The 26,182-nt window shown below is 44.5% G+C and overlaps 1 protein-coding gene across 2 annotated transcripts in view; it reads left to right on the forward strand.

Moving 5' to 3' along the window:
* LOC124721782 (probable low affinity copper uptake protein 2) overlaps window positions 1–18,742 on the forward strand; it is an 81,693-nt gene extending 62,951 nt beyond the window's left edge. For both annotated transcript variants that reach the window (XM_047246897.1, XM_047246896.1), the window contains exon 5: window positions 18,431–18,742. In XM_047246897.1, coding sequence (XP_047102853.1) covers window positions 18,431–18,567 — 137 coding nt within the window. In that variant the 3' untranslated portion in view covers window positions 18,568–18,742. The remainder of the gene's footprint in view (window positions 1–18,430) is intronic.
* The last annotated feature ends 7,440 nt before the right edge of the window (window positions 18,743–26,182 follow it).

Here is a 26,182-nt window from a genome sequence, read left to right on the forward strand (position 1 = left end):
CTCCACGTGCATGCTGAGGAATAGCTATCTGTCCATTTGGCGGCACCGAGACTTCGGGCTGTGGCCATCACGCCTGGAGGCCTTTGCTGGGTGGCACTTGTAGGGAGAGCCTTTGTTTGGAGTAGGTGGTATCATGGTTGATATTGTGTGTCATGAAATGACCAAAGTTATCAGCTTGTGGTCCTGAAGCTCTGGTAGTCTCTTCAAACAGACTGCAATTTAGCACTGATCATTAAGACCCTAGGACCTTTATCCCTCCTTGGCTATTCCACAGCATGAAAACAAAACCAAGTGATTTGCAGACAGTTACTCCACTCATTTTTTTTGGTTTGCAACAGTTTCTTTTAATCAACTTGTTGATTTATCTGTGACCATTACACCAAATAAGAACATCAATGTGTTACAGGGATTAATTTTTTATTTGGACCCAGTGCTGCAGACAGACAAAGAACTACACAAGTACTTGGTACATTGAGCCCCACCAGACTACAAGGTAGACCCTGGGGCATTCGTCCTCACTTTTGAGGGGATACGCATCCAGGCAAGGTCAATTTCATGTTTAAAACTGTGATGAGAAGCAGTATTTCCCATACTCAACATAGTGTTTTAAATCATTTCACACATTTTGATGTTTTAAATATCAGTGCTTCAGGCATATGTCTTCCTGTACACGTGACCCAATTTACAGACTGTGGCTGACTACTTTACAGGAAATCATTGGTGTGCTACCACACGTCTGTGTGAGTTTCAAGAACCACCACCCTCCCCATTTTGTGAAGTGTGCCATCCTACTCTAGAAATATGAAATTCATAAATCGAAGGTCAGAGGTTATCTGTCATATTTTGAAGCTCAGAAAAAATGTAATAATTTGTATCCAGTCTCAGTAATGTTGACTTTTGCCACAACTGTGGCTAGATCATTAGCAGTACATGGTGAGTTTATTTCCTCAGTGGTGACATATGCTAGTTGCATGAGTAACTTGAACGTGGAGCTGACACTCTCTCCCCTTTGTGGTTCCTGTGGCACCATCTTCAGGAACCAATCCTTGCATCCAGCCAGAGACACAGCTTCTTCCTCCAGCATATACTGGTGGCAGGGCTCCCTCCTGGGTACCCTCTCCCCATAAATTTACAGATAACAGTGGATAAGCCATCACAAGAATCTCAACTGCTGAAAGTTGAGGAAGAGGAGGAGAAGAAACTCCGGTGACTCCTGGGGCAACAGCACCTCCCCCCCCCCCCCCCCCCCCAACCCCATGCCCATGCCCGCCACTCTGTCCAACTCCAAACCAATGTTCGTTGTTCATTAATGTTGTTCAACTCTCCTGGGACATGGTCTCTTTATACGTACCGTGACACCCTCAGTGTGATGATACAATGAAACTGCAGTGAATATTACTGTCACCTGCTGGAACTACAATTAATTTCCTCTTGTTCTGCAATGTGTGTTGCTCTCCAAAAAACACAATTCACTGATGACCCTTTCCCAACTCTTCGAGTTTATGGCACAATCTGTCAGAAACATGCTGGCTCTGAGAGAGCATTTGAATGGGTCTGTACTATATGCACAGACTAAGTTGACACTCGGCGAGGTGGCTGTTGGGAGCCATTGTAAAGGCATTTCCCATGAACTGACACTCCCAACAGCCACCACACTGAGTATCAACATAGTTTGTGTGAATATTACATTGGTTTGCATAGATGTCGTCAGTGGAATCCCCCCGTACCTGGTTGGAAACAATAGCAGTGTGAATGCAAACAACCTGTGCAACCAACATTTGTGAAGTTTATTTACCTCCATGCAGTGCAGTTACTTTGAGATAACTTCCTTAACCCAGCAACTCTCTTCCCCTTTTCTGTTGCTTGGGAACTTCAGTGGGAAACACCCCCAGTGAGTAGAGGGGTCCCTGTGGTAAGGAAATTCTGATTAACCAACTTCTTTCCAATCTTGTTCTGTGCCTCCTCAATGGCAGTACTCCTACCAGCTGTATTGCTGCCCATGACACCTATTCAACTATCAGCCTTACAATCTCTTCTGCCAGTATTGTGGCTTCACTGCAGCAGTAGCTATGTGATGATCTTTGTGACACTGACCCCTTTCTGGTGATCCTGTCACTTCCTTGTCACCACCTGACAGGCTATACCAAATAGAGCTCTTCAAAGAGCCAACTGTCACCTTCGTGTATTTGTGTCAGGTTGCATTGGTGAGGTCGTGGTGGATGTCTGTCCTTTGATGCTACTGGAACTTCTATTCCCCTTTCTGCAAGCCCCCTCTACTGCCAGCAGAGACCTTGGTGGACCAAAGGCATTGCAACAGCTATTTAGGATTGTTGAAAGATCCTGCAAAATCTCGAGCTGCATCCTTCACTGACCACCCTCCTCACTTTTAAGAAGCTTCACACTAAGGCTTGCTGTCTTATTAAACACAGTAAGAGGTAATACTGGGATCACTCTGTCTTATTCTTTGGGACATATTTCTTCTCATTCTAGGTGTAGACCAAGCTCCATAGTCTTCTTGGCCACTGAAGATCAACAACTGTTCTGGTTCTCTTCCTTCAGGTGGGTGTTTGTGGCAATGTGCCAGGACTTGTTGAAAACATTGAGCGCCACATTGTAACAGCCCCAGTGGTCTTTCAAATGCATAAGTGACAAGTAGAAGACCTCTCACTATCCTTCATTATCCCCCCCCCCTCCCAATTCTGCCACCTGCCACACTGAATTATATAACGAATATTTCACTGATTCAGAACTGGGTAATGCTCTTGCTTGTTACAATGCAGAGCCCTGGTTGCGGATTCAGTTCATAATCAGATGATCCAACATGTGAATGTTACTCAAAGGCTCCATCTCCCCATGGTCTTCAGCCTTGTTTGGCTTGGTGTCTTTCCTTCACTATGGCGAGACAATATTATGGTCTCAATCCTTTGGCCAGGCAAAGACCCGGTGTCTATCGACAGGTACCAGCCAGTTAACCTGACCAATGTGCTCTGCAAACTTCTTGAAAGGATGATAGCCCACTGATTGTGCCAGGTTCTTGAATCGCAGAGCCTTTTGACCCCATCAGTGTGGTTTCCAGGAGGGACAATCCTAAATCTACCATCTGGTTATGTTGGAAACAGTGATCCAGTATGCTTTTCCTGAATGCCAACACATCATAGCAGTCTGTTATGACCTATCTGAGGCATATGACCCAGCTTGGCACCTTCACATTTTACTCACCCTTCATGACTGGGGCTGTTGAGGCTCCCTACTGACTTCTATTCAGTTTTCTTTTTTTTCCCACACCATTTGCTTCAAGTTAGACTTGGTACATCACTCGGCTTCCAGTGGGTACAGGGGAATGGCATTCTGCAGGACTGTGCTATGTTTTACACTCTTGATCATTGCCATGAGGGGGCTATAGACCTCCATTAGGCATCCGAAGGGTCTCCTCTTGGACACTTCCCCATTACTGTCAATTCTTTCTTGCAAAGCAAATGTCTGTAGTTGTACCACAGGTCCTCCCTACCCAGAACTCTACTTGAGTAGCAAGCATGTGGACATTGTTGCACAGTCCTGATATTTGGGGCTTCTGTTTGATAAAAAGCTGACTTGGCTGCTCCATATTCGTCAACTAAAGACCAGCTGCATGTGGAACCTTAATGCTCTCCACTTCCTTGCCCACACCTCTTGGCGTGTGGATTGCACTACTCTATTCTGTTTTTACCATATGCTGGTCTCATAGGCACCTTCATCTTTGAAATTGTAGGACTCAGGCCATCAACATGGAGTAAGACTGGCAACTGGCACCTTAAAGACTAACCCCTTAGACTGTCTCCTTGCTGAAGCATTAGTCTTTCCCCTTCATTTCCCACTGTACCAATTCTTGCTCTCTTATTCAGTCAACATCAGACAATTTCCTAATTATCCAACTTATCACATGCTTTTTGTATATGGGGGGCATCAACTTCATGATACCCACACTCAGGTGAGATACCTTGTCCAGAATGTGCGCTCCATTCTTATCTGCACAACCCAGACCATGAATGGGATCCATCCGTTTCAATGTCCTAAAGTCTGTCTTACCCATGACCTTTCAGCATTTGTTCCTTTCAGTTCCTCTAGAGTATCATGGTGCCACTGTCATTTTCACTCATGGCACTAAAACTGTAATTAGAATGGGATAAGCGTTTATATCGCCCACTGGTCAGGAAAAACATTCATTGCTGGGAATGTTTAGTGTTCTTACACTGAAGCTGATAGCCATTAACAGAGCCCTACATTTTATCAAACAGACTTCCTTTAAATTTGAAGTGACTCAATGAGCAGGCTACAGGCCATCAATCCATGTTACACCTTCTCTCAGACCTTGGTTATACTGCCTGCTCGGTTGTCTTTCTGTGTATTCCAAATCATGTAGGTATCTCAGGCAATGAAGTGGCCAACCATTTGGCTAGAGAAGCAATTACTCGCCCAACATGCACTTTGACAATTCCAGGTGTGGCTTTGCAAGTGCAAATAAGATCTTTGCTCATTCATAAATGGAACAGCATCTGGTGGACTACTGTCCCCTTTAATAAATTCCACACTATTAAGGAGAATTGTGCTACTTAGCACTCTTCCTTCTGTTCCTACTCACTTTTGAGAGGATGACAGTTCAAATCCCCATTCAACCATTCAGAGTTAGGTTTTGCATGATTTCCCTGAATCGATTATTCTGAAAGGGCATGGTCAATTTCCTTCCCCATCCTCTCTAATCCAAGCTTGTGCTCCATTTCTAATGACTATGATGTTGATGGGACATTCAACACTAATGTTCTTCCTTTCCATTCCTTCTGGAAGGAATCCGCTGTCCTATGTCACCTCCACATCGGTGATACTAGACTAACCCGTAGTTTTACGTAACAAGCCACACCCTTGTTGTGGTTATGGAGCCTTACAGTCAGTTGCTCACATCCTGGTGGAATGCCACTTTCTTCTGGCTCTCCATGCTAAGCATGGTCTTCTGGATTCCTTACCTCTAATATCAAAGGATGACTTGCATACTGTAGAACTGTTTCTCCATTTTCTCTGTGAAAGTGGTTTTTACTCTGACATAAAAATTTTAATAATACCTTCGGGACGGAGACAGCAGTGGTTGGGGTTACAACATTCCTGCCATATATCGGGTGTGGGAGCCTCTTGACCCTACCTCCCTTGCCAGCTGTCACCATCATCCCACTTTTAGCCTTGGTTTAATTGCTTTAGATGTGGTTTGCCCTTTTTCTGCTGCACCATATTTTCTGTTTTAGGAATAGCACACCATTGAATAGTTAGTGCTGTTCCCCCTCAAATGCACTGACTTTAATGGGTATAGGGTGGGAGGGTTGTGGGTGGGATGGCTGCCATCACATGCAGAACCCCAGCGACACTTGCTTGGGCCCACCCACCTGCTGCCTTGATTATTGTTACATTGTTGATAGGCTAACTGAGTCCATTACATTTCTAGCCTTCTCACTTTTACTTTTGTGGTACTTCTGACTTGAAGGCATTCTTTACTCTGCAACTGTCTTTGCTCTTAAGTGTTGGTGGGGGGAGTCAGATGCTGGTGTAGTTTCTCTCACCACAGATGAGTTCTGGGAGACCAGGTGTCTGCTGTGACCTATGTACCAGTTGGATCCATGTATTTTTACTTCTCCTTAAATTATTTCTCAGCTCTGGCATCAGTTTTGGCTTCAGTGCCTTGATTTTACCACTTCTACGTGCTTTCATCATTGGCCTACATTTGTGTCTTAACTCACAACCAACCAACCACCCACGCACCCACCCACCCACCGATGACGACAACGACAACGATGATGAAGACAGGAACTACTGCTAATTCTTCCTCTTCCTCTTCCTCTTCCTCTTCCTCTTCTTCAATAGCGTCAATGACGACGACAACCTAATGCAGTTGGGGGGTGGGGGTGGGGTGGTTTGACCATCTGGGAGTCATTGTCAGTACTCTCTGTACCATCTGGATCCTGTTTTTTATGGAAAAAATATGTCCAGATTTCCTTGAAGGAATGTCATAATTTGTTTGAGGGTTGGTTCCTCGCTGTATCCTTTACAAGTACAGTGCAGTTACAGGGTACGCTTATAGGTAGTTCTGTAACGTGTCATCTACACTCCTGGAAATTGAAATAAGAACACCGTGAATTCATTGTCCCAGGAAGGGGAAACTTTATTGACACATTCCTGGGGTCAGATACATCACATGATCACACTGACAGAGGCACAGGCACATAGACACAGGCAACAGAGCATGCACAATGTCGGCACTAGTACAGTGTATATCCACCTTTCGCAGCAATGCAGGCTGCTATTCTCCCATGGAGACGATCGTAGAGATGCTGGATGTAGTCCTGTGGAACGGCTTGCCATGCCATTTCCACCTGGCGCCTCAGTTGGACCAGCGTTCGTGCTGGACGTGCAGACCGCGTGAGACAACGCTTCATCCAGTCCCAAACATGCTCAATGGGGGACAGATCCGGAGATCTTGCTGGCCAGGGTAGTTGACTTACACCTTCTAGAGCACGTTGGGTGGCACGGGATACATGCGGACGTGCATTGTCCTGTTGGAACAGCAAATTCCCTGTCCGGTCTAGGAATGGTAGAACGATTGGTTCGATGACGGTTTGGATGTACCGTGCACTATTCAGTGTCCCCTCGACGATCACCAGTGGTGTACGGCCAGTGTAGGAGATCGCTCCCCACACCATGATGTCGGGTGTTGGCCCTGTGTGCCTCGGTCGTATGCAGTCCTGATTGTGGCGCTCACCTGCACGGCGCCAAACACGCATACGACCATCATTGGCACCAAGGCAGAAGCGACTCTCATCGCTGAAGACGACACGTCTCAATTCGTCCCTCCATTCACGCCTGTCGCGACAGCACTGGAGGCGGGCTGCACGATGTTGGGGCGTGAGGGGAAGACGGCCTAACGGTGTGCGGGACCGTAGCCCAGCTTCATGGAGACGGTTGCGAATGGTACTCGCCGATACCCCAGGAGCAACAGTGTCCCTAATTTGCTGGGAAGTGGCGGTGCGGTCCCCTACGGCACTGCGTAGGATCCTACGATCTTGGCGTGCATCCGTGCGTCGCTGCGGTCCGGTCCCAGGTCGACGGGCACGTGCACCTTCCGCCGACCACTGGCGACAACATCGATGTACTGTGGAGACCTCACGCCCCACGTGTTGAGCAATTCGGCGGTATGTCCACCCGGCCTCCCGCATACCCACTATACGCCCTCGCTCAAAGTCCGTCAATTGCACATACGGTTCACGTCCAAGCTGTCGCGGCATGCTACCAGTGTTAAAGACTGCGATGGAGCTCCGTATGCCACGGCAAACTGGCTGACACTGACGGCGGCGCTGCACAAATGCTGCGCAGCTAGCGCCATTCGACGGCCAACACCGCGGTTCCTGGTGTGTCCGCTGTGCCGTGGGTGTGATCATTGCTTGTACAGCCCTCTCGCAGTGTCCAGAGCAAGTATGGTGGGTCTGACATGCCGGTGTCAATGTGTTCTTTTTTCCATTTCCAGGAGTGTATTTGCAAGCACAGTGTTTTCCAAGAGCCAGATGTGAGATCTGGTCCCATAGGTGGTCTGGATAGGGCATTGTGTTGGCATGTTGTACTGTTGGCTGATACTGAATTGAATGATTGTCATTTTTGAGGAAGAGGGCCCAGCATTGTAGGCATGTCGTTTTTTTACGGAAGGCAGTTCTTAGGACTCAGGAAGGAAATTAATGGTTTATGGTCTGTTATGAGGTGAAATTTTGTCCTGTAAAGAAATATGTGGAATTTTTGGATGCCAAATATGATAGCCAGAGATTTTTTAATTTTTTTTATTTTTGTTGTTGATTTATTTGAGAGTGATCTGGGCTGAAGTCAGTGTTTTGGAGACATAAGGGATTAGCTGTTCACACCCATCATCGCTTTAAATAAGACAGAATGGCCTTGATGCCATGCTTGCAAGGGTAAGGTGTTTTTGATGGATCATTGATTACCAGATGAGGAGCGAATAATAAACGTTTTAACTTGTGAAGAGTCTCCTGAGACTGATGTGAGCATTCCTATTTTAGATCTTTCTTACATAGTTTATTAAGGGCTCTGGCAGTCTAGGTGGTATTTGGCATACATTTTGCATGATAATTTATACAAAGAGATGACTGAAGGGCTTTTAAGTTCATAGGCACCTGGATTTTTCTATGGCTTCCACATGCTGCCGAGTTAGTTGAAGTCCTTTACAACTCAATATGCAGCAGAAGTACTCCACTTGATCTTGAAAGAATTCACTCTTTTGTTGTTTATGCTTCAGTCCATTTTGTTGGAGTCTCTGGAACAGTAGACATAAGTTTGCAAGATGTTGTCCCCCTGTAGTGCTACTTGCTAATGTATAGTGCAGTAATATATTTTGTTCTAAATGTTTTGAAATAGTTGCTTCAAAAAAATCGTTTGAAAATTGTTAGCACCCTAGCAATTCCACAAGGCAGTCTGTTGTATCTGTACAATTTCAATGTAGTGTTGATGGCTATGAATTGGTTGGACTGTTCATCTAGTAGCAGACGCAAATTAGCGTCAGAAAGGTCGGTTTTTGAAAGTACTGCCCATCTGATAGTCTTGACATCAGTTCTCTTGTCTGTGGAATGGCATAGACATTACTTTCTGATTGTGCTTACATAGTTTATTTAAAGTCACCAATGGAGCCATTTAGTTTTCATATCACTACCAACGGTTTTGCCCATTAACTGGATGTGACAACTGTAAGGTTGTCTTGTTGCACCAGACAAACTAATTTCAACTTGAGATAATCTTGCAATGCAACTGACACTGGTCTAGCTCTAAAGTAGAGACATCCTGCAGAAGACTTTAGCTGAATGTGAGCTACATAATTATTTGCACACCCTAAGTGTGGTGCAAATTGTGGTGTCACCGCCAGACACCACACTTGCTAGGTGGTAGCTTAAATCGGCCGCGGTCCATTTAGTACATGTCGGACCCGCGTGTCGCCACTGTGTAATCGCAGACCTAGCGCCACCACCAAGGCAGGTCTCGTGATACGAGAGAGCACTCGCCCCAGTTGTACGAGAACCTAGCTACCGCCCAGTTGTACGAGAACCTAGCTACCGCCCAGTTGTACGAAGCCTTTCTCTCTCATTAGCCGAGAGACAGAATAGCCATCAGCTAAGTTAATGGCAACGAACTAGCAAGGCGCCATTTGTATCAGTGCCTATAGCTTACGAGTATTCAAGAGAGATGTATTCCAAGGACTAAATAAAAGATAAGTAATAAGCATCTACATACTTTTCTTCTTATTCATTTATAAGTTCTCATGTTCCAGACTTCACGCCCGTCTGCTTTAGCCTTGCGTGCCCTATCGGCTACAGCGTTAGTCTAGCATTCCTTTTCAGCCATCTAAACTTCACGGTGTCGGCCCAGCTACCGACACAACACAAATAGTTCTGAAATTTCAGTGCACAGTGAATGGAGATTGAGTGGTACGACTGCTGTTACAATGTTGCTGTCACCTACTATTTTACAAAGAAAATATGAAAAACCATCCATCTCAAAAATGTCTTGTACTTGATGACTTGATGGCACAGCTAAGAAAGTAATGAGACAACTGACTTTTTGTACTGTTACTGTGCATTTAGTGCTCAGAAGTAATCGGTGCTTGCTGTAGGACTATAACCTTGTTATGTCAGCTGAAGAGACAGAGAACCAAATGAAGCATAGGTTTCCTCATTTATAATAGGAATTGGTGAATTGGTTTAAACAAGAAATTTTATTAATTGGTTGTTAAGTGTTAATGATAGAGAGAACTTTCGCAGTTGCTCTGTGAAAGGTTTCAGCTGAGGCTAAAACATGTTCATGCTGGTGCAGTGTCATCTGTGCAATGCAATTTCGCTTTTGTAAAGTTCCATCACGTTTACTTGTTTACAGCACTGTGCACAGTGCATTTCCCTAGATGGCCACAGAGTGAACATAACTGGGCACTCTGGGTATTGCTTCCTGCTGTTGTTATAGCAAGGATGGATGGTAGAATGGTTACATGAAGGCTGCGAGTCAAATACGAACCACCGCTGTTTCATTTTTTCAGTTTTGTCCATAAATGGATGCTAGGGTTTGAAGCCTGAGTTGAATGACAAAGACGAAGCTCTTAGGGGCTTATCATTCATTTCCTGGCTACGAGCTTGGTGACCCTGGGGTTCATGAGCTGGGGACTGGTAAGTACCACCAGTCCTTGTCATCGTTAGCTCTGGGCATGCTTCAATGACCACTATGTAGAGTGGCAGTGAAACATTGTGTATCACAGGGAACGGGCATCTTGGCTCAAACGCCTGGATTCCGAGGATGGTAAAAACCTCTATACAAAAACCCTCTATCTCGTGTGCTGTGCACTGATGAGACACATTGTTGTTGAAGTGGGACAGCCGTTAACAGGCGACCTCTGGGTAACATGCTGCACCTTAGTTGTATAGAGTTTACCTAGGCATGTGGGGCTTTGTCTAGGTGGACTTTTGTTTCTCTAGCTGCTCATGGGTCTGGGACGGATCCTTCAAAATTTTCTCTTCCTCCTCTCAGTGGAAAGGGTGGACAATCAAACAAGAGGGCTCTTGTTGCCAGTCCTCCAGGCTTGGTGTTTACGGAGTGTCTTTCAATCTCTATTAACAGAACACGTGCTGGTGGCCAGAAAGTGTTTCTTATAGTTAAATGGAAAGAGGGTAGCTTTGAGAAAGTCTTTACATACAAAAAGGTTTATAGGACATTGTTAGCACTTTCAGATCTTTGAAGTGCCTTGAAATGGGACTCTGTTGGTAGAAACAAGTAATTCCCAACAAGTGAAGTACATCCAGAAATCTCAGTGCCTCGAGGGGTATATGCAATTGAAAGCAAACTGCAAAACACCTTCAACTACAGCAAAGGTGTTGTCATTCGCAGAGATCTGGTTGACATTCCCCAATAAGAACTGAAAACTGAGAGGTCTCAGGAAGGAATTGTTGATGTGCAAAACATAACAAAAAGGGTGGATGGCAATCTTGTGAAATCAGACTCATTTGTACTGACTTTCAGCAGCACGAAATTTCCACAGCAAGTTGAGGCAGGTTTCCTTCACCTCAGTGTGTGACCTTATTTCCCAACCCCATGCGCTGTTTTACTTGCCCGCACTTGGGGACACCACCATAGGATGTAAGGGGAAAAAACCACCTGTGGCAAATGTGGTGGCTGAGGGGTTGGTTGGTCATTTCCTCTAAAGTGTGTAAACTGCTCTGGGGGTCACACTGTCTGGAGTAGGGACTTTAATGTCTTGAAGAAAGGAAGATACAGGAGATCAAAACTACTTATTGTATCTCATATAGTGAGGCCATGCAGCCCCTAGTGTTCGTTATCTCCTTTATGTCTGTCCTTAAACAGCCAGTTCAGAAGACCGATGCTGCTACACAAATGGAGGTTGCTAGTGTTAGCACTAGTGCCTGCATTTGTCATTGCACTGGTTTTGCTGCAACCACTCCAAAGTCTGTACCTCCTCCCAGAACATCAGACAAGGCCATGGTTGCCAAAGTTGTGGAACTCCCTACCCCTCCTCAGGTTCAGACTGATCCACCGTTCAGCACTGCCACTACAACCTCTACAACTGTGGCTGCAAAATCTCCCCAGACAAAAACACCAAAGGCCAAAGAAAGAATCAGCCCCAATTGAGATAGGAAACAAACCTCCACATTATGTGATAGACTCTTATAGACAATTTCCCCTGACCATTTCTCTTACTGGGAGACTTCAATACCCATAATGTATTATGGGGCTTGAGGTATACTTGCCCACGGGGTTGAGTCTCAGAGAACCTCATGATGTCTCAGGAGCGGTGCATCCTGAATACAGGCAGTTCCACTCACATCACAGTTGCTACTGACTTGTCCTCAACCATCGACCTCTTCTTCTGCTCTCCTGCCCTTTCAGACTCAGCCCAGAGGAGACAAACTGATAACCTTAATTCCAGTGACCACTTCCCCCTGTGGATCCACCTACTGTATGGAGGATTGCTTGAACAGACGCCACTGAAATGGATGGTCAGCAGGGCTAACTAGATGCTGTTCAGCCAGCTGGCTGTGTTTGAACACCATGTCAAGGTCTAGGAATGGGTGGACTACATCACACAAGTGGATCCATCATGCCGCTGACTTATTGATCGCCGGCTGGAGTGGCCGTACAGTTCTAGGCACTACAGTCTGGAACCGCGGGACCGCTACGGTCGCAGGTTCGAATCCTGCCTCGGGCGTGGATGTGTGTGATGTCCTTAGGTTAGTTAGGTTTAAGTAGTTCTAAGTTCTAGGGGACTGATGACATCAGAAGTTGAGTCCCATAGTGCTCAGAGCCATTTTGAACATATTGATCCCAAAGTCTTCAGTCATATTAGAAAGCAGTCTGTACCTTGGTGCACTGATGAGTGCTGTTCATCAATCTGGGATAGGTGTGCAGCTCTTTGACAGTTTAAATGCTGCCCAACAGCTGACAGCTCAGCCTTTAGAGTCAGGGCAGCCAAGCCTTGATGTGTAATTAAGGAGAGCAAGAAAAGCCCATGGAAAGCGTTCCATCAACTGATCCACTTGTTCTACGGGAGCATAGGGAGCCATCCTGATGATTTCTGGTATACACAGTCGTTTACCAGTATTGTCAGTGCTGAAATAAGGGTATCTCCAAACAACACCTGGAGACGTTGCTCAGATGATGGCAGAGCACTTTGCAAAGACTACTGTCAGTGGCAACCAGGATCCTGGGTGTCACAGCTACAGTGCAACTGTAAAAATGTGCAAGGTGGATTTCAGATCGAACGGTTCTAAATATTACAACTCCCCTTTCTCCCTGTGGGAACTGTAACTGGCACTGTCTGAGACTTATGATACTGCATCCAGTCACAACCAGATCTGTTACTGAAAGTTTCAACATTTGTGTGCAGTGTCAAAGGATATCCCCCTTGAATGTTTTAATTTGATGTAGCAGACAAGTCACTTTGCCAGTCTTGGAGAGATGCAGTTTTGATCCCTCTCCTTATACTAGGAAGGGATTGCATGTGTCCCAATAGTTACCAGAGTATTACCTTAACAAGCTATCTCAGAAGACCCTTGAGCAAATGATTGTCATCTGGTCTGGGTGTTAGAGACAAGGCAACTTCTTAGCTGGACTCAATGTGCATTATGAAGATTTCAGTCCACTGTCGACAAACTGACCTGCTAGAGGCAGCTGTTCAGCAAGCTTTCCTTTGTAGACATTGCTGTCTCAGTATTCTATTTGACATCAGTAAGGCATACGACACTACTTGGAGAGACAGTATTCTAGAGTAACTTAATCAGTGCGACTTTCATGACTGCCTCCCACACGATTTTTGTGTGTGTGTGTGTGTGTGTGTGTGTGTGTGTGTGTTTGTGTGTGTGTGTCCATTTTTAATTTACCTAACTTGGATATGAGGGACACTGTTCTACGTTTTAAAGACTCAGTGAGGTTTCTGGGCCTTATTTTTGACACGAAATTGTGGCTGCCACACCTGAGAGACCAGAAAGTCAGAACCCTGAAGGCTCTGAATGTCATAAAGTGCCTGCTCCAATTTTATAGGGCTTTCATACTTTCGCAGCTAGGCTATCGGTGCACAGTGTATGGATCAGCAAGGTCTTCTTATCTGAAGATGATTGACGCTATCCATCATCACTATGAGGGGATGTGCTGTGGCTGGTGCATCACAACTTACAGTCAGATGGCAACTCCTCATGGTGTGTTAGGCATGTGAGTTCCTGGCAGCCTGAATACACCAGCATACCATACAGCTACATGTCCACCTCTGGGCCACCTTTTCTCCAGTCATCCATGAGCCCATCTGGAATGTGCATGCGGCGTATGCTGCAGTCCCTTAGTGTGGAGCAGGAACAACCACAGATCCAGGAATTTTAACCATCTGTCACCCTTGTTACTGCAAAGGCCCAGAGTAGTTACAGGCTTAGTGCAGTACAGGAGAGGTTGCACTCCTGCATATGTTTTTAATACATTATTTAAGGACATTATAACGGAGCTGCACACCTTTACAACTGTCTTTATGGATGGATCGAAACAAGGTGGCTCTGTTGTTCTCCCTGATTGTGTCCTCAAGGTCCCACTGCCTCAAGACTTTGCTGTCTTCGATGCAGAATTGTATGAGATCTTGTTGGTACTTGAGCTTACGAGACATGATTCGAGTATTAAATTCCTTGCCTGTTCCAATTTTGAGTGTGCCCTTCACTCTATACAACACTTGTACCCAACAGATAAGGTAGTCCAGAATATCCAGGATGCTCTCCTCCAGCTACAATTACTGTGGAAGGGGTTGTCTGTCTGTTGGGTGCCAGGACACTGAGTAATGTGGGGAATGAAAGAGCAGATTTAGTAGCGAAGAAGGTGTGTCACAATGCTCATTTAGCTTGGTGTGCCCTCCCCCTGCATGCTATTGCCTTGCTATTGAGATAGAGTCTTGCATTGATGGGAGGATGAGTGGCCGGCAGTGGCAGACAATAAGCTGCATCTAATAAAGCCCACAATGCGGCCATGGCATAGCACCTTCCAGCCAAATCGATGAGATGAGTTGCTCCTTAGTCGTCTTCTCATAGACCACTGCCCTATGTTGCATACCTTCTTGCTCTGGTGAGAGGACCCTCCAGTGTGTGGTGATTGTGGCATACAGATCGCTGTGCACCCCATTCTGTTAGACTGTGTTTCATTTTCCGACCAGTGGGCAGTGGCAGTTTTGCTGACAGATCTGCCCTCTATTTCAGGTATCATTCAAACGAATATGGTGAGAGATTTAAGGTTTTGTGATGCATCCAACATGTTTCCAAAAATTTTAGGGAGATGTTCTTTAACGTGTTAACAGGCTGACTGGCTCACCTATGTTTTTTGTAAGTGGTCAGCCAGTCACATTTCTCGGTGTCTTTCTTTTAGTTAATTTTAATCCCATTTGTAGCACCATTTCGTGTTCACAATAGAGGGAGTGTGTGATGAATGCAACTGAGGTGGGAGGGAGTGCATGAGTGTCATTTAGTATTTACTTCACTTTCAGCAAAATTTTGCTGTTCTGCATTTGATATTTTAAGCTCTTTTGTAGAGGCCATGTTGATTTCTCCAAATTGGGCTGTGCTGCAGCTGACATTTCAAATGTTTTTGCTATTGTTAACATTTCTTCAATTAATTTCAAAGCCTGTACACAAACTTTGTTATTGAGTCCATGTGTAATTATTACATCATCCACTAATGACTCAGCATAGGATTGTTTACAATTTTGATTTTCGCACAAAAATCGTCACATACAAGTCACCCCTTTGAGATCGGCTGCCCACGCAGCATACGATTGATGTGACTTCTTGCAATAATGGGAGAATTTGAGCCAAGCTGCTAGAACAAGGGTTTTCTAATGCTTAGAGAGCAAACTATGGATCTCAGACAAATCTAACTCAGGTTTATTGTGAGGATGTAATTTTTGTGGTAGACACATTATTTGCTGTATTGAGTCTGGCCTCAGTAGCCAGAGGCTCTGGCCGTGTGTGTGTGTGTGTGTGTGTGTGTGTGTGTGTGTGTGTGTGTGTGTGTGTGTGTGTGTTTATTTATTTATAATGAAGGCCTTTTTGGCCAAAAGCTTACTTGATGGCAGCTTTTTTGTTGTGCCTATTTGTGACTCAGTATCTCCACTATATGTTGAGTAGCAAGCATCCTTTTCATAATATTGTCATTATTTGGGGTATAGTAGATAACAGAAAAGCACTCTGTTAAGCAATGTTGGTTATGTTACTCACCCAAAATTGGAGCGCCAGGCATCTGTAGTTTGAGTCACAGCCTTTGTCTTTTGGCTGAAATGGTGTGAATGGTTGTGGTGAATGCTACCCTGGCTTCGTGCACTGGAATACATCTACATCTACATGACTGCACTGCAGTTCACAATTAACTGCCTGGCAGAGGGTTCATCAAACCACCTTTAAACTACTTCCCTACTGTTCCACTCTCGAAGAGCATGCGGGAGAAACAAAAACTTAAATCTTTCCATGTGAGCTCTGATTTCTCCCATTTTATTTTGATTATCATAATCCGGGTCGCCCAGTGTCAAGCAATCCAAAATATAGTCCAGTAAAAATACAGTAGAGAGCCAGGTCATGGAAGTAAGGTATAAGCACGGTAGAGACTTCAGCGTAGCATGATTCAAAGTGTGTCGCAGTGACTTGCGAGCCAGTTTTTATCTCCTCCTTGATGCCAGTGGCCAGGCTCTTGTGATGGTCTGCTGGCTCCTCATACCGGCTGCCGGAGAAGTCATTGATGACAGACATTGCAGCATAGTGGCCTTGCTGTTGCATGACAGACACATAGTACCAGCTTTCCATTCCGTGCTTTGTACTGGCTTGCCAACTGATCTCTTGTGATACAGCTGCTTCTCTTGGAAGATTTCTTTAATTTCCCAGTAGGCATCATCTATCTTTCTCATTGTTAAGCATGTTTCAACAGATTTGCATTTCTTCTGTAGCCATGCCTACTTTGCCATTGTGCACTTTCTGCCAGTTTCATGTTTTAGTTGTCTCTGTCCCCTTTTTGCCTGCTTTATTTACCGAATTTTTGTGTTTCCTCCCTTCATCAATTAAATTCAGTGCCTCTTGTGTTATCAAAGGATTTCTACTAGGCCTTGTCTTTTGGCTATTTGAGCCTTGTCTGCCTTCACTATTTCATCTCTCAAGGTGACCCAGTCTTCTTCTGTTCTTTTCCTTTACCCTGTTTTTCAATTGTTGTCTAATGCTGCCTTTGAAATTCTTGACTACCAATGATCTTTGAATTTAGTCATGTCCCATCTCCTTAACTTACTGACTTTGTGCAACTTCTTCCCTTTTATTCTATAGTTCATAACCAATAAATTTTGACCATGGTCCATATTTGCTTCTGGAAATGTTCTGAAGCCTATTTTTTTCCTCAAACTCTGTGTCTTGCCATTATATAATCTTACAAGGTTTATAATTTAAGCAGCAACCAGCCACAAGTATGGCTTAAGAAAGTTTATTTAACTCAAACCATTACATGTTTTGGATTCTTACAAAACTATCTTCAGACAGCTTCTTACAGCTTTCCTTTCTTTCCTGCTGGGACCACATTTTGTTTTTGTTGCTAATGTTGTGCACTAAGTAATGAACACACAACAAGGTTTCATTAGGAAAGAAAGGAAAGCTGTAAGAAGGCGTCTGAGGCTGGATCTGTAGGAATCCGAAACTGGTAATGGTTTGAACTAAAGAAACTTTTTTAAACCATACTTGTGGAAGGTTGCTGCTAAATTATGAGGTATATAATTTTACTATGCCATGTCTCTCAACATGTGAACTGCTGACAAGATTGCGTTTTATAATTATCTGAAACCATCTGTTGTGTGTCCAGCTCCTTTCCACACCTACAGCTTCCTTTCATGGTTAATGAAACCAAGGGTTAGCAATGATTAAATTGTGCTTTGTCCAAAATTTTACCTGGCAGCTTCATTTTTCATTCCTTTCCCCAATTTCATATTTTATCACTACTTCTCCTTCTCTTCCAGTCCCCTGTCACAGTCAAATTGTTGTCTCAAAATAATGGGATTCTCAAGTCAGAGGTATATGAAAGGATATGTCAAAGTTGGAAATTTGATAACAACACAACAGAACCTCGTAAATTTTTGTTGACTGTTAAGAAACCATTAAAAGCTCTTGAATGTTCATACTGCTGTGATGATTTAGCTCTGTATGAGTGTGACTCTGTGCTTTTGGTGGAAGGAGAGTGTTTTTAGCTATAGATGAAATGATATTGCAAGTGATAGATATGTACAGGTGGCAGGAGATATTAAAAAAAAAAAAAGATCAGGTTCAGAAGATGAAGATAATAATTTTAAAAAAAGGATATTAATTAGACTGTATTTTAGAACTCCCATATTTCTTCTTGAACTCCATCAACAGTCTCTAAATTGTACACAAGCAGACATTTGAAATGTCTGCTTGTGTCTGTGTATGTACGGATGGATATGTGTGTGTATGCGAGTGTATACCTGTCCTTTTTTTCCCCCTAAGGTAAGTCTTTCCGCTCCCGGGATTGGAATGACTCCTTACCCTCTCCCTTAAAACCCACATCCTTTCGTCTTTCTCTCTCCTTCCCTCTTTCCTGATGAAGCAACTGTTGGTTGCGAAAGCTTGAATTTTGTGTGTATGTTTGTGTGTCTATCAACCTGCCAGCGCTTTCGTTTGGTAAGTCACATCTTCTTTGTTTTTAGATATATTTTTCCCACGTGAAATGTTTCCCTCTATTATATATATGTGGGAGTAAATGTTCTTATTTACATTGACTGTTCAGTAAATTTTAATGTAAATGTTTCTACAAAGAGCAATTTTTACATTTAAGTTCATTCATGATTTTGGTTTAGGTCCATCTGCTGGAAGGGGAAGTCGTGCTGCAGGAGTGTTGAAGACTGTTGCAGAAGACATATCAGATTCTGTACTTGCAGGTGGTAGCAATAACTTGAATAATAGGAGTACTACTCCTGAAATTGTGACTGCATGATGGATTTTTAAGAAAGGACGGACTGATAGATAGTAGCTTTTCTTTTATAGGGTCTTTATTGATTGTCTGGAATATGACGTGAGCTTTTATTTGAAATAGCCTTTTTGTGTATATGTGAATCACTAAGTCTTGATTCTGATGTACTACAAGTTAAAAAATAAAAGTTAAAAAAATATCATGACATTTTTATTTAAAAAAAAAATCCTCATCCAAACTTCTTTCACAAAGCTAAGTGAAAGTACTTGTCCAATAACAGGAAAAGAAACTTCAGAAATATGATTTTATAGTCATGTGAAGGCATTTGTGATTGGTAATACTGGTTGAATCAGTTTGTGTTTCCTGGCACAGTTATTTTTGTACTATCACTATATAGGTAATAGACATCTGAACATGCATTTGAAACTGTTGAAACCACTAATGTAAAAAAGTGATTGTGCCAGGAAATAAAAATTATTGGATAAACGTTAGTTTATCACAGTTGGCAGCTGTGTCCTAATAATGGTGATTTTTGTTTGATATTTTATGACTAGCATCAACATTAGGGTTATGTTTGAGCTCAGAAATAGGCAGTTTTCATTTTGGTCATGTAGAATTAAGTTTCTGGCAATAGGACTATAGTGTGTGAGGCAGATACTAGTGGAGATGGAGGCCAGGGGAATTTTGAAATTGAAAGATGTGTTACACGGACAATTGCAGTTCACGGGAGCTGGTGATGGTTGACATGGCAGCTTTTACAGGAGGCCCTTCCTCTGCAGGGATACGATATGTCTGAAACGTGGGTGTTTTGCATGTACAAGGGGGGCTGATGACCCTGTAGTTTGGTCCCTTTACTCCCCAAACCAACCAACCAAGCATGTACACTGATCAGCCAGAACATTATGAGCACTGACCTACTATCGATATAAACCCATCCAGGCAATAGCAGTCTGACTTGGGGAGGAATGATTGCTAATCAGACACATGCATGGTGTATGTAGAATGGAGAAGGTGCGCAATCTATTTGAGTTTGACTGAGGACAGATTTTGGTGGCCCGTAGGCTTGACATGAGCATTTTAAAAACTGCGTGCCTTGTGGGGTGTTGAAGTGATGAAACCAAGTCTGGATGTCACAGGGTTGGTTGGCCACCCCTCATTGCAGATGTCGGACATTGTAGGCTGGGAAAACTGGTAAAACAGGACAGGTGGTGACCAGACTGTAATGCTGGGCAGAGTATAAGTTTATGTGAACACACAGTGCACCGAACACTCCTACAAATGGGCCCTCCGCAGCTGATGACCCATGCATGTACTACGACATCGCCAACTACAACTGAAATGGCCATGTGAACCTTTGGCACTGGCCATTGGGGTAGTGGCAGAGCATTGCATCGTCTGATGGATCTCGGTACTTTATCGTGCCAATGGGAGGGCATGAATCCATCTTCTTCCAGGGGAACAGCTCCTCGACATGTATACTGTGGGACAGAGACAATCTGGTGGCAGGTCCATTATGCTCTGGGGAACATTCCTGTCAGCATCCCAAGGCACCATAATGGCCAAGGAGTATCGTATACTGGTTGCAGACCACGTACTTCCCATCATGACAATCATGTTTCCTGATGCAGTGATGTTTTTCAGCAAGAGAATGATCCATGTCACAAGACCAGGAGAGTGATGGCATGGTTCGAGGAACACAGTGGTGCAGTGGTGAGTTCCAATTGATGTGCTGAACCCCCCCCCCCCCCCCCCCCCCGCTCCAACTCACCAAATCAGAATCCGATGAAACACATCTGGGATGTGACCTGAATGTGGTGTCAGAGCTCATTTCCTCCCCCCCCCTCCCACCCCCCCTCCTGTAATTTATGGGAATTAAGTGACTTGGGTGTGCAGATTTAGTGCGAACTCCTTCCAGCGACCTACCAAGGCCTCATTGCTTCTACGCCACAATGCATTGCCGCTCTTATCTGTGCCATAAGTGGATGTACCAGCTATTAGGTAGATGGTAATAATGTCCTGGCTGATCAGTATGTATGACCAATGTGGCAAGAATTTATGAGGTGCTGTGGCATAAGGGTGGAACAGGATATTTTGTAGATTGGATGGGTGGTGGAATGCCATTTTGGGGGAGATGGAAAGTATTTTGAGTGTGATATCCTACATTTCACAGCATCATGAAACGTAGCCAAAGACCTAGTTAAGGATGTGGTTTAGCTTTTACGGTCACTTCTACACCAAAATATTGTTCCCATGTAGTTAAGCTACTGACAGATGATGTATCTGCAGTTTTAGAGAAATCCCTATCCCAGTATACTGAAGTTCACTTGACCACTACAGACGGGTTCTACCTCCCTAAAGTGGTTAGCACACTGGACTCACATTTGGAAGGACAACAGTTCAATCCCGCGTCTGGCCATCCTGATTCAGGTTTTCCGTGATTTCCCTAAATTGCTCCAGGCAAATGCCGGGATGGTTCCTTTGAAAGGGCACGGCCGACTTCCTTACCCATCCTTCCCTAATCTGATGAGACTGATGACCTCGCAGTTTGGTCTCTTCCCCCGAAATCAACCCATCTCTACCTCCCTAAACCAATACAGCAAACAAATCTCCCACAGAATACACACATTCTCATAATATATCAGCCATCCCTATTAACCACCTGTGAAGGATCACACTCTGCACTACCCATTACTACTATGGACTGGAACTTTTAAACTATACCTTCTGTAGGGGATTCCATTTTGTTTAATTGTACCCTCAACTGAGTAATATCCTTCCTAAAACCATTCCCTTATCTTCCAGAATTGTGTTCCACTGCCCATACAATCGAAGAAATATCAATCCTTATGGCATGCCACATTTGTATCTGGAAAGACAAGTCCTTTCCCATGCACCTACCTACATCATGATATTTCATTCTGTTACAGACATATGTTATTCTTTTTGAGAGATGGCTGCTTGTGGAAGTAGCCATGCCATATTCCAACTATAACATAGCTTCTGTACAGCCTCCTATGTGGGCATGTCCACCAACCAACTGTACATCGGAACGAATGAACACCACCAAACTGGGACTGAGAGCAGAGTTGATCATCCATTGGTAGAATGTGCCACTGAGTACAAAATACTTAATTTTAATGGTTGTTTCACAAACTATACAATTGTGTATCTATCCCATCCTTCCCCACCATCAGAGCACCTGCTTCTCTGATGTGCTTAAATTGGAATTGCCCTTACAAAACAAACTTCGGTTCTCAAATTCCCTTGACCTCAGTCTCCACTAGTCTCTGTACCATGCTCATTTCCACCCCTTTTCTCATGTCTTCTCTTCCTCTTTGTTGCAACAGCTCCCACAACTTTGTTTTAGTTGGATTCATCCATTTACTGAAATAAAGTCTCTGTCTTTCTGTGTCAAACGTGTACACTTGCTCTTGCTGATGCCATGTTGTTAACATTTTCATTACAGTTCCTCCCTCCCTCCCTCCCTCCCTCACCTTTTGCTTGTTGCTGTTTGAATGTCTGTCTGCTGGTCAATATCTGAAGCACTGATACAGTTTTTTTGGTAAAATTGCTGGAACTGATGAAATATGAATTAAGAGCGATTGTTAGACAATCTTATTAGGCAAACCTTAATTGCAATTATCTTTGAAGACATCTTTATGGTAGTGTCAACCTTAGTGTTGGTTGTTATATTATTGGGGTATTACTGCTATTTAACCAAATACATCAACTTTTCAAAAGGAGCGGCAAAATTAATATGGGAGTGCTGCTGTGGTTCATCTGGGGTCAGCTATTGTCAAAGAGCTGTGTGAGGTGCAGGTGGAATTTTTGCTGAAGTAGTACCACCAGAGAACTCCACTGGATGACTGACACAACAAACTTTATTAATTCGGAAAACAACTTATTGTGGTGGGTACACCAACCACGGAGTGGCTCACAATAACAATTCAACAACACACGTACAGAGGAAAACATGTAACTGAGCTAGAGGTGGCTGGGCTTGTCTATAAAAGATGTCAGACAGCCAGTAGAGTGTGCAGATGAGAGGCTGCACGCACATCTGCAAGTGGCGGCTTCTGATAGTTGTCAAACTTCTAGCTGTACCTGATGACTTCTGTGGCACGTCTTATGACTGTGTGTCCTCATCTTAGGTGAGGATCTATGTGGATCACTACACCCCTACCCCCCTGGGGGCTGAGCATTGCTGATCCCCGGGTGAGATGTGGATGGTTGACGTGAGCAGAGTACTGGTGCCCTCTCTCACTTTTGGAGCATGAGATGACACAACCAGCAATGGGCAGTCCAAGTTGGGATCTGTGGCAGTGTCTGACGGCAGCGTGGAAGGTGGAGGCGACAGTGCCGCAGGCTGAGACTGCTCCTGTGACATTAAACTGACAAGGGCTATGCACTCTGGCTGGAACACCATTGAAGCTGCTGCTGGAGGTTGTGAAGATGTAGGTTCGTCGGGCAGAGGCACTGCCGTAGGTGGAAGAAGAAACTAGAACCCTTGAGGCTAGGAGATGCCCGTTGACCAGGGTGGTACTGTAGTTGGGACAGGGGGTTGGGTACTAACCCAGATGCAGAGCTGATTTTGAAGGCACCTGACATCCTGGTCCACTGTCCCTATGATGCAGATGTGGTGTCTGTTCTGGTGCATGCTGACTGTTGGTATCCAGTGGAGGTGCTGATCAAAACCATACTCTCAGACTGCTGTCCCTGGCGTAAAACCTGGAACACAATGGTTGGCGAGATCCAGGATGGAGGAGATGGAGCAACATCCTTGGCTGGCACCCATGGAGAAGCTCCACTGGGTTTGCAGGAAGTAATAGGAGATGTCCAGTAGGACACCAGAAAAAAAATTTAATGCCTCTTCAGTGTAGAAGTCTTGCAGATATTTCTTCATTGTGTCTTACAGGTGTGAACTGTTCACTCGGCCTCCCGTTTAGATTGTGGGTGAAAGGATGGGAGCAAACATGGTGAATTTCTGACCGCACACAGAAGTCGTGAAACACCTGAGACAGTAACTAGGGTCTGTTGTCAGAAATGAGGGTAACTGGAAGACCTTCCACAGAAAAAAAAATTGGAGAGAGCTTGAATAGTGACCTCAGTGGTGGCTGAGGGGCACTGGGCCACCTCTGGAAAATGTGTGAATGACAATCAGCCAGAACAAATTTAGAAACAGACTCACAAAATCAACAATGATGTGTTCCCAGGGCTGGGTTGCTGGAGGCAATGGAGAGAACGATGACGCAGGAGCCACTTGTTGACTTGCATTCTGGGGATACACAGCAACCAAGTGTTCCAGCTCCCAAGCAATGCTGGGCCAGTAAAGATGTCTGTGAGCCAAGACTTTGGTCCAGGAAGCATCCCAGTGTCCTTTGTGTAACAGACGTGAAACATGCCACTGCAAAATCCTAGGAATGACCACCCAGGGAGCTGCATTGTCTGTGGAGATGAGGAGGTTCCCATCTAAGGCCAACAGATGATGGTGCAAGACAAAGTAGTGGCAAAGTAGATCAGATGAGTGGCCTGGCGGATAAGACCAGCCCTGCTTTATGAGGTGGACTATGTGTCTTGGTAACTAAGGCACTAGTGATCGGGAAACTATCTACCGCTTTGTGAGAGGAGACATCCAAATGAAACCATGAGCTCCACCTGATCGAGCTTGAGGACTGTGCCAATGGGCAGCTGGTACAAAGCATTGGTGATGGAGTGGTGCCCCGTGGGGCAAAAGTAATCTCATAGCTGTATTTGAGGAGGAATGAGGCCCGCCGCTGCAACCTTTGGGCCGCCTTATCGAGGACACAGGCGGATGGACTACGTAACAAAATTAAGGGCTTGTGGTCTGTAATTAGTTGGAATTTTGTGCCCTATTAGAAAATGTGAAATTTGGTGACTGCATATACAATGCCCAGAGCCTCCTCCTCGACCTGAGAGTACTGGACCTGTGCTGAACTGAGAGTTTTGGATGCAAACACCAGTGGCTGCTCCGAGTGGTCTGCATTCCAATGTGCAAGGACCACACTCATGCTGTGCTGTGAGGCATCCGTAGCCAAAACCAGTAGGTTGTTGGAATCGAAGGTAGCTAGACGTGCCAATTGGAGATGTTTCTTCAGCATGGTGAAGACCCGATCCCACACTGGAGACCACAAATTGAGTACCTTTGCAGAGAATCAGATGCAGTGGGTGCACAATGGTGGACTCCCTGTGGTTTGAACTGGTGGTAATATGAAATTTTATCTTTAAAAAACCTGCAGTTCATGCAATGACAAGGGGGACAGGATATCCATAATGGCCCTGACAAGACTCTCCGTGTATCGGACACCATGCCCTGAGATGATGTGGCTCAGATAGTCAAGAGAGGGATGGAAAAATTTGGACCTCTGCAAGACTGTAATGCAGGCCCATGGCCCAGATTTTTGAAAGAGGGCCTGGAGGTTTTGCAACAAAGATGTCATATAGGTAGTTGAAGCAGTATGGAATAGTGGATGTGATATGTTCCAAAACTGTGGGGACACTTGCCACCCCAGGCATCAACTGTTGATATTGATAAAGGCTGAATGTCGGGAACAGGTGATATGCTTCACAGAGATCAGTTCGTCAGGATGTGGCAATGGGTACATGATAACCACAGTCTGTGAATTCATGGTGGCCTTAAAATCGCTGCAAAGGGACAATTTACTAGAGGGCTTCTTAGTGATGACAAGGGGTATGGCTCATTCAATAGTGGAAATGTGAACCACTATCTTGAGAGAGGTGAGCTGGTCCACCTCCACCTTCGCTTGGGAACAGAGGGCTAGAGGAATCTGCCTAGTATGAACAAATGTTGGAGGAGACGACTGTTTCAACGTTATGTGTGCTTCAAAGTCTGTGGCATACCGTAGGCCTTCCATAAAGATATCCTGAAATTCTGAGCACAGAGATTCCAAAGACTGATATGGGACCTCAGCAATCTGAAAAGGTTGGCTGAACTAGTGTCATGGACAAGAATAAAGGTAATAGATTGAGTCACTAATTTATACGTTACAGGCAGCACGAATTGGCCAAGCAATGAGATTTACTGTTTACCATATCGCCAATAAAGAGACACCTCAGCGATGAGGCATCTCTTTAATGGCGATGGCTGTGGAGAGGTAAGGTCTGAATGTGTTTTGACAGAAAGCAGGCAGACTGCTGTGCTGATGTCTATAAATATCCAGCAGTAATCGCTATCTGTACTCTACTTTCCCTGGTCTCTCATTTCCATGTCTGAAATCTGCTGGTGGATGTGATCTCTGTGCTCGTCAGTTACAGCACCACAGTTGCCAGGAAAGAAGTTCAAAAAAATGGCTCTGAGCACTATGGGACTTAACATCTGAGGTCATCAGTCCCCTAGAACTTACCAGGAAAGTACTTGGGCTCTAACAAACAGATCTGTATGAACATTTGGTTACAGGACCATTATGTACCTCTGAATGTCGTGGTGGGTGTCGTTTTTCTGGAGACCTCTACAGTCATGCTCTAGATATCAATGTAGATGTAATTGTAGACACCATACGCAATGCAGCAATCTTAACTATAAATGTAAATAAAATGCTCCGATCAATACGAATGACTGCAAAATGCACAGTGAAGAAATGCAAGTTGATCGCATGGCGTA

Source organism: Schistocerca piceifrons, chromosome X (genome assembly GCF_021461385.2).
Source record: "Schistocerca piceifrons isolate TAMUIC-IGC-003096 chromosome X, iqSchPice1.1, whole genome shotgun sequence".
Lineage (NCBI taxonomy): Eukaryota > Metazoa > Arthropoda > Insecta > Orthoptera > Acrididae > Schistocerca > Schistocerca piceifrons.